General features: G+C 39.8%; 2 protein-coding genes across 3 annotated transcripts in view; one reads left to right on the plus strand and one right to left on the minus strand.

The window, feature by feature from the left end:
- The window catches only part of DARS1 (aspartyl-tRNA synthetase 1), a 35509-nt gene extending 24188 nt beyond the window's left edge, over positions 1 to 11321 (minus strand). Inside the window, exons 1-4 of one of the 2 annotated variants that reach the window (XM_064435250.1) lie at positions 11162 to 11321; positions 10162 to 10219; positions 5716 to 5808; positions 660 to 762 (exon numbers count right to left, since the gene is read on the minus strand). In XM_064435250.1, coding sequence (XP_064291320.1) covers positions 660 to 762; positions 5716 to 5808; positions 10162 to 10219; positions 11162 to 11233 — 326 coding nt within the window. In that variant the 5' untranslated portion in view covers positions 11234 to 11321. The remainder of the gene's footprint in view (positions 1 to 659; positions 763 to 5715; positions 5809 to 10161; positions 10220 to 11161) is intronic. The other variant, XM_064435251.1, reaches the window with a different exon arrangement.
- A 92-nt stretch (positions 11322 to 11413) lies between these two features.
- The window catches only part of THSD7B (thrombospondin type 1 domain containing 7B), a 490174-nt gene continuing 489264 nt past the window's right edge, over positions 11414 to 12323 (plus strand). The window contains exon 1 of the mRNA XM_064435254.1: positions 11414 to 11574. The gene's annotated coding sequence lies outside the window, so the exon portion shown is untranslated. The remainder of the gene's footprint in view (positions 11575 to 12323) is intronic.

A 12323-nucleotide genomic window follows, 5' to 3' on the forward strand; every position in this document is an offset into this window, starting at 1 on the left:
GAACAACCTGAAATTAAAATCTTGAGGCAAACAGAAGGGAAAGGTTATTTTTTATCTTTAGGAACAAAACAAACCAAATAAGTGAATTAAAATTGCTGCAACAAACATTTTTTCAACTGGCAAGTCTAATATTACACCACCAAATTTTTTTTTAATTAAAATTTTAGTGCCAAAAATAAGGTGTAGATAAGACTAACCCAGTGCACAGAAGCTACTTTTAATTTCTTCAACTCAGGAAGCCACTTGCAAGATGAGACTTCTTCACATCAGTTCTAAGTGTAAAAAGTATTACTACACTGCAAGTCTGGTAGAAGAAAAATGCTGAACATGTGCAGACACACAGCACCACCACACACCAAATGAAGTGTCCCACTAAGCTCAGCTTGCCAGACTTTTTGTTAGCCAGCTTGGAAGAAAATGTAGGTTGTCTATGGCAAGAGAATGCTGCTTCAGCAGTTCAGAATGAATTTCAAGCCTGTTCTCTATTTTATCTTTTGTCAGTATAATGTATTCAAAGCAATAGAGAGCTGACAATTTAAATAACTACATTTTAAAACAAACGAAGCATTGATGTTAATGTGTGAAAATGGTCCCAACCCCTGGGAGTCCTGGTTCCCACCATTGTTTACTCTGACAACAGGATATAATTGCTTACTTACTTGGCAGCAAACTTTACCATCTGCTTGCTTGCATGCTGTCCCACAGCCACAAGAGCCTGGATATTAAACTGCTGCTGACGCAGGACTAAGAAACACTGCTTCCCTGAATACAAAGAGAAACAACACAGGTGTATTAAGGACAAGTTACTCGAGGTCTTTGTGAATGAGAAAAAACTCTTTACTACTTAAATATAAACCGAGCTTTTAAGACTACACATCTCCCATCCATCACTGCCCCCCCTCCAAAAAGATGCTTCAAACTCCTCAGCTGTGCATGTACACACACACACAAACACTGAGATAAATTAAATAATTGTGCCTTATATCTATAAACATTTGAATGGTCATTTTCTAAAAATAACAGTAAGCCTTCCAAGATAAAGAATACTGAGACAAAAGAAAAACTACAAATCCTAACTTTTAAAGTAACTTTTCCTTCAAGTGCAAGAAATACATCATACTTTTCCTTGTTTCTTTGCTCACAACTACTTCAAGTCTAAACTATTTTTAAAGAAGTTCTTTCTCATCTTCTCAAATCAAAGCTGTAGAGTTTACAAAGCTGCTCTGAGAGAACTGGGCTTGATTTTGCACCACAAGGACTAAACCAACAATGTTCATTCTATGATACACCACACATTGAGAATGAAGGGGAACAAAAGGAGTATTGAATCTAGTGAATGACAAGAACCTAAAAGACCCAATTAAAAATTCCTGTAAGAGCAATTTATTCATGAACAGCTTAGGGAAAAAGAAGTTAATAGGAATTAATAATAATGTACAAAGAACATAGTGCATTTTGTTGACTTTTAAAATGAGTATTTCCAAGTCAACAAAGATCTTTCTAATCTGTTTAGCTGACAATCATTTCATACTTCTTCTCACATCTCTAATAATCATTTATTCCTTAACTTAGTTTTAAGGAGATATGGCAATTTTAAATGCTTCTTCCTAGAGAGAAATTAACAACAAATGTTTCACTGTCGGACCAGCATCTGATAAAGGCAGCAATGACTTGAACCCCAAGTTCTGACTCAGTCATAACATTTCCATTGAAATGGTGAGAATAGGAAGAAGCCAGAAGTTTTGTTATAGACAGCTACTTCCCTGCTGTTACTGACTTAGACTCTAAACCAATAAACCAACACATACCTAACATGAAAGCTGACACTAAAAATCCAGTTGCAGTTTTCATTGGTAATTATGCAGGTTAGCATTCCTGACACATAGCTACAGACAATTTAAGAGTAACAGAAAATAAATGCAGAACTCTTGAACACAATCTCATGGAAATAACAGCAAACATACGGAACTAGTACAAAATATTATTAAATATGAATTATATTTATTGGAAATAACTAATCTTGTCCTATGACCAAAAATACAACAAGATTAATTACATATTTTCAGAAAACAGAGTACAAGTATTTCTGTATTCCAGAGGCTGCAATACCCAATATGATACAGATGCACGTATTTCTCGCAGGCAAACATTAAATAACAGATTTAAATTAGAAAAATACAGGCAGTGTTTCAGATCCAGCAAGTTAACAAAGAAAGTACAGTATGATATGCTGTTTCTTTAGATAAGGGAGTCATATCTTACATCTTTGACATCTCTTTACATCTTTGACATCAGTGTTTCTTACTGTGTGGTTGGATACATTATTTCCTAGGAGATATAGTTGTCTCTATTATTTTAGTAACGAACAATTTAGCAAAATATGATCAAAGTTTCAGCACTGATGTATGAGCTGTTCAAGAAAAAAATGCACAGCTGAATACAGCTACAATGTAACTCAACTATAAGACAGGGAAATAATGAAACGACCTGCTACCACAGAATAGCCTGGGTTGGAAGGGACCTTTAGGGGCCACCCAGTCCAATCCCCTGCAACAAGCAGGGACATCTTCCCCAAGACCAGCTTGCTCAGATGCTCATCCAAAAGTCTGGTGGTTGTACTTGATCCCAAACTCTGGAAGTCTGATGAATATCTGCGTTATAAAAGGGCTCAAATGTCTTTGCCATGAGTAACAGTGGCCGTTTCCATGAAGGAAGAGGATGTTTTGCAGAATGCAACCACTTCTAATCACACAGAAGATAAGTGATCAAACAAACCTCACTCACAGGGCTGGTTAAAATATCCCAGCCACAAAGATTACAAGAGGGAAGAGAATTTTTCCTGAGAGAGATGAAGGCATTCAAAATAAAGTATCAAAAAGACCAGCTATAATCAAATCTAGCTCATGCTTAGAAGCCTTTCCAGATCAAGAGATGTGAAAAGGAAGCATCTGAGTAAGAAAAGATTTGGACAATGGGATCTTCTTTATGTGTTTTAAAATACTCATGCAGGGTTTAGGTAAAAAGTACAGCACCAAATTTACACACTTTCAACAGTAAACTACTCTAAGTTCCTATTAAAAAAACCTATACTATGTCCCACAAAAATGCTTAAAAGACAAAAAGTTCCCAAAAAAATTTGGTTAAAAACATCTGACATAGTAAAATGCACAGAATGTTCAGGCACTGAACAAATAAGAGGATTCCATCAAAAATAAGCACATCAACCAACCAGTAATCCACCATCTGTGTTGGATGAAAGTACCAAATCACACAAGACCTCACGAAAGAAAAGAATATAAGGAAGTAACATGTATAGAGTAAAAAAGTGTTGGTTATATAAATTAAATGATGGTTACATACATTTGCCAGCAACGAGAACAATTTACATGGTTTATTAATTAAATTTGGCCCAATATTTAAATTGCTCTTGGTGGAATTCTTATTTTCAGATGTTTCCTAGACCTTTGGATTAATAACCCAAAATCTATTTTCAGGTCCCAGCTGCCTGGCCAAACCCAGACCAGTTTCCCAAGGGCTTTTCAATGATAAACGTGATCAGTAGATTAGGCTGGCTTTAAAATAAGGCCAGAAATAACATTTATTCAATCTATGATACAAACCACAGGGCCCTGTGCACTTTAGTACAACCCACAGAAATTCCCAACACCCCATTCTTTACACATCCTTCAGTTAATTTCCATCAGACTCTATGAGTGACTTGCTATAGGAGACAGCTGGAATCTGCAGTTGTTCCCATTAATTTTTTTTGGTTTATTGGTCAGAACTAGACAGGGTTAAATAAAGGCTACACTGGTTATTTAGGAGTCAAATTCAAGTTTCTGAGAAAAACTAAAGCTTGTTTTTGTGAATGATTTTCCTGTTTCCTGCAAGGCTTTCCTTTCCACAGTGGCAGGAATAGTGCCATGTTTTGCGTGGGAAAGGCTAATATTACTTCTTACTCTTAAACATTTGCTTTTCTTGTAAGATTCTTTCCCCAAAGCTTAAGTAAACAAGCATATGGCATTCCCTAGCAGCACTCCCTGAATGTCACAATTGCTCTGTGTTGTCAGACCAAGAGGAAACAAGAGACACTATCAATAAATTCAGATCATTCATGGCCGTGATCAATTCCTTTTGCTTTCATTATTGAGGTTGTGTTAAAGAGTTTTGAAAATAAATACTGTTGTTCCATCAAAAACAAAACTGAAGGATTACAACAGCTTCTTTCAAGTTCATATTGCCTTGTTACAGAGATGTTTGAGAGTTTTTGACATGAATGTATATATCATACAAGATCCCACATATCAATATATTACAGAGAGCAATGAAAAACCACAGAACTTTACATTGCTTTTCATATGCTTTCTGCACAGGTACCTGCTTCTAATATCCTGAATTCTGTTAATAGCCTGAACTCTTCCTAATTGAAAAAAAGAAAAAAAAAAGCCATAAGGATACTCTCATTTATATAATGATAGTAACAACAATAACATTTAAAGCAGATGGCGTGTCTTCTGTCTGAACAACTTCATGAAGTAATGACCAAGGCTTTCACAGCTTTTAGAGCTGACAATTTCTTTAATTAATTGAGAGATTTCCATTACAAAATTACTGAGGAAATTACAGAGTACTCCTTAAATTTAAAGATTCCAATACAAATTAAAATGTGCATCATATGTATGTATTTTAATGCAGTTTCTTATTTTAACCAACTGCAGCACAGACACTCATTAAGAGGGACATGTTTTAAGAAAATGGATTCTCAAAAAGAGAAATGAATCTGGTATCTTTGATGATATTCTGTACTGGATTCTCGCCCCTAATTTGCATCATTCCCAATTTTAAGACTACTGTTAAGTTTCGGTTGTGAAGATAATTTCTTCACGCTTTTTGGTTTTTTTCAATTCTTGGAAATACAAGTTATTTATATCTACAGAGCTGCCAAACATAACTGAAACCAGCACAACAGTTGTCAGCATCTGATGTCAGCTGAAAGGGCCAAAGCCTATTGAAGTTTGCATATGGCAACCTGGTCTCCAGAGGAAACTTCTGATTCCAGGGAAGAAATATGGCTGTCAGACAGCCAAGGGTAACAGCCCACACTGCTGAGAATCCACAAAAGGGTTTCCCTTTTGTCTTGCTAAAGAAAGATGATGCTTCTTATTGAAGTCTGAATCGATATAATTAGATACAGGTAATAAAAAGTAAATTTTGGAATTTTAACAGATTTTTGTTTCCTGTCAAAGAAAAGGTGTGGTGAAAATATACATGTGCAGCAAAAGAAATATGACCTGTCTGACAACAGATACATTTATAATACAAGTATGTTTTACTGTAGAAGCTTAGAAGTGTTTATCTGTTTATCTATCTACAACTATTAACACCTTAAGGAGAATGATGACATTTTAAAATTACTATTATTTACAATTGTCCATATATTATTTGGCAATACAGTAAAAAAAAAAAATTCACTTTAACTACAATATGTGATTTCCACACAGCTAAAACCAAAATCTTCTTTTCCCTTTTGGGAAAAAGTGAGGTGGAAAAAGAGAAAAGAACCAGTCAAAGTAACACTGAGGCAACCCTGAGTAACCAGGCGGCAAAGTTTTCTTGAATACAAGACATAAGCAACAGGTCATGAAACCAAAATAAACATTAAGGTTGTACTAATAAAATGAGGAAATAAAACCAAAAACCCTGGAGGCCTCTCACCTTTAGCTCTGCTGGTGTGAATTCTGCCACGAACCCAAACCTCCTGATCAGCCTTCTCCAGTGTCAAGTCTTTTATGCGAACCAAAACTCGATCTGAATTACAGAAAAAACCACACATCTTAAAACAGTTTTTCACTTCAAACTCCAAATGCACTTTCTATCATTGCTATTGATAAAATTGATAATAAATCCAAAACATTGTTTTTTGTATCAACAGCATAACTGACTTACTGAAAACACACAAAATCCCATTTCCTTTCTTAGTGACTTGTACTTGATGCAGTAGCTTTAAATTGTTCATTTTTTGTCTCATACAGGGTCAAACTGCACTTTACCAACAGCAAGACTCACTGCAGTTCACGGATGGCAGCACCCAGCATGACTAAACTGGCTTTGATAGGACTTCACTGCACTACCTGCACTTATTAGTCTGAACTTCTGCTGCCTAAGGGATGTGTGCCCTGCTGCACTGTGCAGGGTCAAAGCTGCCGGGCTGAACCCAGCAAAACAAGGGCTCAGAGAGTACATGACTATTCTCTGTATCTATCTTACATAGGTAGGATGAATATAACTGTAAAATAACTAGTATTTAAAATAAAGAACAGAAAGAAATCACAAATAAATGTACACTACAAATTTAAAAATATTTATTTTGATGAAAACAAGAGCATTTTGGAGCAATGACAGTATTACTGTATTGAATGGATTACACCCATTTTAAGAAAATCTCTTTAACAACCTGATCAAGCACTACCATCACTGTCAGAACCAAAACTGATCAGAAGAATCCTTCAAATTCAATGTAGCTGCAAAGCTAGATAACAACAACAATTGCATGGCTTGGAAAGAACAGATTTTGGATAGCAGAGGGGAGAAAAAGTTATCAAGGAAAATATTTTTAAATAAATCAGGACTTTTAAAATTTTATACAACCATTACATCCTAATATCACGCTAGGTGCATGCTGGTATTCCTTGCATGATTCTTTCCTCACAAACTTCTCCCTCGTTTCAAACATTAAATCTGCCAAGACAGTTACACTGTAGTCTTTTCCTGACAGAACTTTTCTAAAGTTTTGGGAAAAAAAAACCAACAACTTTTTGCTCCAGATTACCATCTGCTGCTCTGGACTCCTTCCTTCTGTCTCTGAATACCAGTCACAGCTTGCCCTGCAAGGCTATTATTCTGCACTGGGGATTTTAGTGGATTGAAAACTTTTATTAGCTGATGTCAGGGCACTGCAGCTCTTTCTTCACAGATACATATCAAATCCAGAACAGAATGGAAGTGCACAGAGAAATGTGACAGGAAATTGACTCAAATATATTCATTAAGTGTGTATGTGTGTGGGTCTGCTGGGGAAGGCAGAAATGGGAATCAGGATGTTATCCTCTGCCAGCAACTTCTGATATTCAAACTCTGTGTATTACTATAGGAAACATTCAACCATCACAATCCACAACCTTCAGCATTTCTAGGAGTTGATATTCAGACAGTTAAAATTACCTCAGTCAACTTGAAACTGTATTGGTACAAAGTCAAAACATTTTCTAGGTGGAAGAATAAAGACAGAAGGAGGTGTTACAGCTGTCACGGATCCTCAGTGTTTCATGAGCCATCTGCACTAGATAAATATTTTTAAAGTATTTTGGACACCTAAACAGCTCATGTTTCACCAAGGGTAAACAAGACATATTTAGCACTAAAATTGTTATATGGTATTAATTATTAGAAACTATTTCACCTTTCATAAAAAGGGTAATAAACAATATCCACAAGGTGACATCATAAAGCCCTTTCTTCCAATAGCAGATCACAAAATCACAGGATAGATGAGGCTGGCAGGAGTCTCTGGAAGTCATCCCACCCAATGCCATGCACAAGCAGGGTAGCATAGAGCCAGCTGTCTGAGATCATGCTCTGATGGTTTTTTTAGTATTCTCAAGAAGGGAAACTCTTCCTGGGAAACCTGTACCAATCCTTGGTCACCCTCCCAGGAAAAAAAAAATTCCTGATGTTCATTGTGCCCATTGCCTCTGTTCCTATCACTGAGCTCCTCTGCAACGAGCTGCATGCAGCAACTATGCCACTTTGCTTCCCTCCTCTGACACTGCCCAAATCCACTTCTTTTTTCCCTTAATGTATAGCCCAATCTGTTCTTTTTTCTCTCAGAAATCCAACCTCTTCTAAACATAGGAGGAGAGGATAAAAGTAAAAAAAAACTGTGTGGGATACATAAAACAACACTTTTTCACCTCCAGACCCCATTCCCTTCCTGTCACATCAACCTGTTTACCAAGATAATTTATCTTGCATCATGGAATTTAGAACATTATGATCAATATTTGTGCTCTGTGCAGTCCCAGCATCTTCAAAGTACTGGAAAAATTTGAAAAAGGCAAGTTTTACATAAAAAACTGAAAATCAAAAGCAATATTAGATGAAAGCAGCTTCCAGGGAAGGGATGGGAGATAATGGGCCTGAAGGGAAAAAAAAAGAATGGCCAAAAATGGAGTTTTACTAGCAATCATAGCCTCAAGCTAGCAGGAAGTACTTAAAGACCTGACATGACAGGAGGCAAGAACATCAGATAGCCAGGGCAGCCAGCATAAGTAGAAGAAAGACTCAAGTGGGCCAAGAAAGAAGGCACAGGTGTGTGTGTGTGTGTATCTCATCCTCCTGTGAACCCTCTGACAGGAGCTCTCCCTGGCAGGAACGACTGAATCTGTAAGTGAAAGTGTGTTAGTCTCAAGGAAGGGACTAGGCTGATCTTCAGCTTTTTTGTTATATGCATTTTGTTCTTTATTGTTACCTAACTTTGGTGTTCTGGATAACCACTTTCTAAAATTACAGAACAGCAGGAGTGCCATAGATTGCATTTTAAGCCTAATGGAAAACTCAACATTGCCCATACACTGAGAAGTTTTTTTAAACAAGGATGAAAGGTCAAGGGGACAACACAACTAAATATGACACTCAGCCTTTTTCACATAACTTCCTGTAGCTTTCACCATTTTCCTTCTCAAAATACTTTTTTTTTCTACAGTACTTTTGAGTGTTTCTTTTGAATATGAGACAGTTGGCCTTTCTCCATGAAAGCAGGACTTGATCTGCCATCTCAATCTGCCAGCTCAGGTCCCCCACACAGTTATTTGCTCTGGGATGCAAATCCAGGAGAGGAAACACAGAGCTGGGCTACTTCCAATGTGATTTCAACTCCAGTTCCCTTTCTCTGGCAGCCAGAATGGATTTTATTCAACAATCACTGCTAATGCAGTCTGCTGATTTGTCTGTCCTGTTTCATTCTTGATATAAAGCTCCCCTTCAGTTGTTTTCAACCTTTGAGTGCTCTTGTGACTGCTTCTCTTCCCTACATTCTGCATTCCCTTTCTAAAGGGGCACCAACCAAAACAACCACTCAAAGGAGAAAAAAAAAAATCACCTAATCACAGATGATGTTACTGTTTTACATTTTACTGTGAAGAAGCTACAAGAAGCCAGTCTGTTACTTTCCCTCATTAACGTTTCATGCACTGAATTTAATACAAGGTTAATATTCCTTGGGATACTGGCCTGGGAGATTGCTCTCTAGCTGCTAAGTTTTCCTGAATCCCAATTCCCCATCAGGAGAAAATCAGAATTTCCTAAATTCTGTGACCAATAAAACCCATAAATATTAATATCCAATATTAATAGATTTGGTGCCCATATAGAGGAGAAATGGAAGGCTGCATAGGCAGACAGATCATACTCAGAGAGCACTGCTGTAATAAGTCACAGCAGAACTTACTTCAAACACAGAAAAAAATCTGACATCTCAGGACTCAGCACATTACAATTGACAATAATTTAATAATTTTAAAAATAGTCTGCAGTGATGAACAAACACAAAACTGACAAACTGTTTAAGGCACGGTCCAGGCAAGGGCAAAAACTGAGATTCCTCTCAATCCAGAACTGACTTCCAATACTCAACCACACTCATGGTTTTTTTTTCTTCCCTCCAATCTCAATTTCCTGTTCTGACTTGTGTCCATGACCTCCAGTCCAAGTACCACACACCTTCAAAGCCTGGCCTTATCTTCCCTACACCCTCCCATGAAGCAGATTTAAACTGTAAGATCATCCCACAGCTTCCTGTTCTGCAGGCTGCAGAAGCCCAGCTCCCTCAGCTGCTGTGCTCCACTCCCCTGGTAGCTCTCCACTGGACTGGATCCAAAATGTTAATGCCTTCCTTGCCCTGGGAGCCCAAAACTGGACACGGCACTGCAAATGCAAGTGTCTCACAATGTATCCCAATAAGGGGGGGAAATGCCAGTGGAATTTGAATGAAAAGGTTTGGTAAATGATTTCTCAAGGAATATTGAAGATACTTGGCAGATAACTTCTTTTTTCCTTCTTTCCCTCCCCCTCTCTTGCAAAAACTTTTTTTCTTTTTCAACTGACCTGGTTTGTCTTGGGATTGTATCATTGATGACACTCCATATCTTTCCTTAGCATAGTCCTAGAATGGAGGTGAGAAACACATATCAAAGAAGCACACACAAAAAAACTGAACAACATCATCACAGAGTTAACTGAGGGAACACAAAATAATTAGCAATAATATTAAAAAATGCATTTTGGACTCATAAGAGATACAAAAGGGAGAGAAGACAATTGTGGCCTGGATGAAAAAAAATAATTCCAGCAACACCAACCATGCATGATGATCATTACTTGGTACACAAAAAGTTAGTGTGATTATCTCTACAAAGACCCTACTTCTCAAAAAATGTTTTGAGTCCTGTGTTAGAGAGATTAAATATTTCCTTCCCATATTCAGGCACAGTGAATTGTCACAGGCTGGAGGAACTGAACTATTAACAAGATCCTCCAGGTAAGGCACAGAGGAAGGCAATTTTCATCAAAATATCACAATTCTGGTTTCCCATTCATTTCCAAAAAAATCCCTTGGTTTATTTATTTTATTCTATTCAATACATGAACCAAAGTTCCTGCTAAACACTTTATTTGGGGAGGGTCTTTGCTTGTCCGCTTTTGATTAATTGTGGCATATTTGTAACTTCAGGGGAGCCACCAATGCTTGGATTTCCTTATTGCTGATGCAACAATAAGCAAAAATTACAACAAAATGAACTGATGCTGATTTTTAGTACTTTGTTCTTCTTGAAGAAGCACAGGCCTACAGTTTATCAGCACTGCTGTGTGATCTTCAATGGAGGCAGAAGCACCTGCCAGGCCAGCAGGAGCAGCCCAGGTGTTCCTGGGGCGAGCAGAGCTCTTCAGGGAGCCACAGGGCCCGGCGAAGGGGGAGCGGGGGGACAGGCAGGGTAAAGCCAGAGGCAGCTGTGCCCCCGGGCTCGGCCAAACCCCGCCTGGGCCCAGCCCCTCCACCCCGGGGAGCCTCAACAGCGCGCCCGCCGCGTTCCCTGCGGAGACCCACATCAGCCGCCGGCGAGTCCTCGTTCTCCGGGCGGCGCTCCTGGCCCTGCCCGCGGCCGGCGGCGCTCGGCATCCTGCGGCGGCCCTCACGCTCCCTCACGGCACAGCCCCGCACGCGCCGCGCCGCGCCGCTTCCGCGCGCCCGGCTCTCGCGAGAGCGCCGCGCCCGCCCCTGCCCCGCCCGGCGCCGGCCGAGCGTATCGCGAGAGCTGCCCCTGGCGCGCGCTGCCCGCGCTGCCCTCAGGGCGGTTCTGCTCCCCTCAGCGCCGTCCCCTCAGGGAGCCGCCCCCAGCCTGGCGGTCTCGGTGCTGCCAACGCGCTGCAGGCGAATGCTGCTGGGCTGGGCAGGGCTGAGGCAGGGTGGGTGTGGTCCTCGCTCGCCCTGCTCCACAGTCCATCGCATTGTGGCCGGAGGTAACATCAGAAAGTCGCAGAATTGTTTGGGTTGAAAGGCGCCTCTGGATATCGCTCAGCCCACCCCCCCATCAATGCAGGGTTACCAGGAACGTGTCCAGGTGGGTTTGGGATGTCTCCAGAGAGGGAGACTCCACAACCCCCCTGGGCAGCTGTTCAGTGCTCTGGCACCCTCAGTGTAAAGTTCTTTCTTGTCTGCACATGAAACTTTCTTTTTTACCTCATGGCCAGTGCTCCTTGTCCTGCTGCTGGGCACCACCGAAAAGAGTCTGGCACCATTCTTTTGGCACCCACCTTGAAGATATTATATGCATATAAATAAACATGTTGGACTGTGAGGTGGCCAGCTAATGAGTGTGGAGCCAAATCAAAATGCACTTTTGTTCTATTAGGCCAGCAAACGTGGCTTCCCAGCGCTTATCCTGGTAGCAGCAGTTCCAAGCTCTTGCCCAATGACCCTCTTTATAAATAGCTGTTTATTAGTGAGCTACAAGTAGGTCTGGTAGTTTTGAGAAGATGAGCAATAGTGCAAATGCAGGTGTTTCCCTCCAGCTGGGTGCTTGCTTGGAGCAATGCTCAGTTCTGAGCCAGGGCTGGCTGCAGGTGCCAGCTTTGAAATGACAGAAATCAAAGCTGGATGCAGCTGGCGAATCTATAGGTTGTTTATTTATGTGCAGGGCAAGAAAGAGTTAGCGGTCCTGATTTAAATTCTAGGTTTGAATTTTCACATTTGACTAACTAATCCCTTT

Source organism: Passer domesticus, chromosome 10, assembly GCF_036417665.1.
Source record: "Passer domesticus isolate bPasDom1 chromosome 10, bPasDom1.hap1, whole genome shotgun sequence".
In the NCBI taxonomy this organism is placed as follows: Eukaryota; Metazoa; Chordata; class Aves; order Passeriformes; family Passeridae; genus Passer; species Passer domesticus.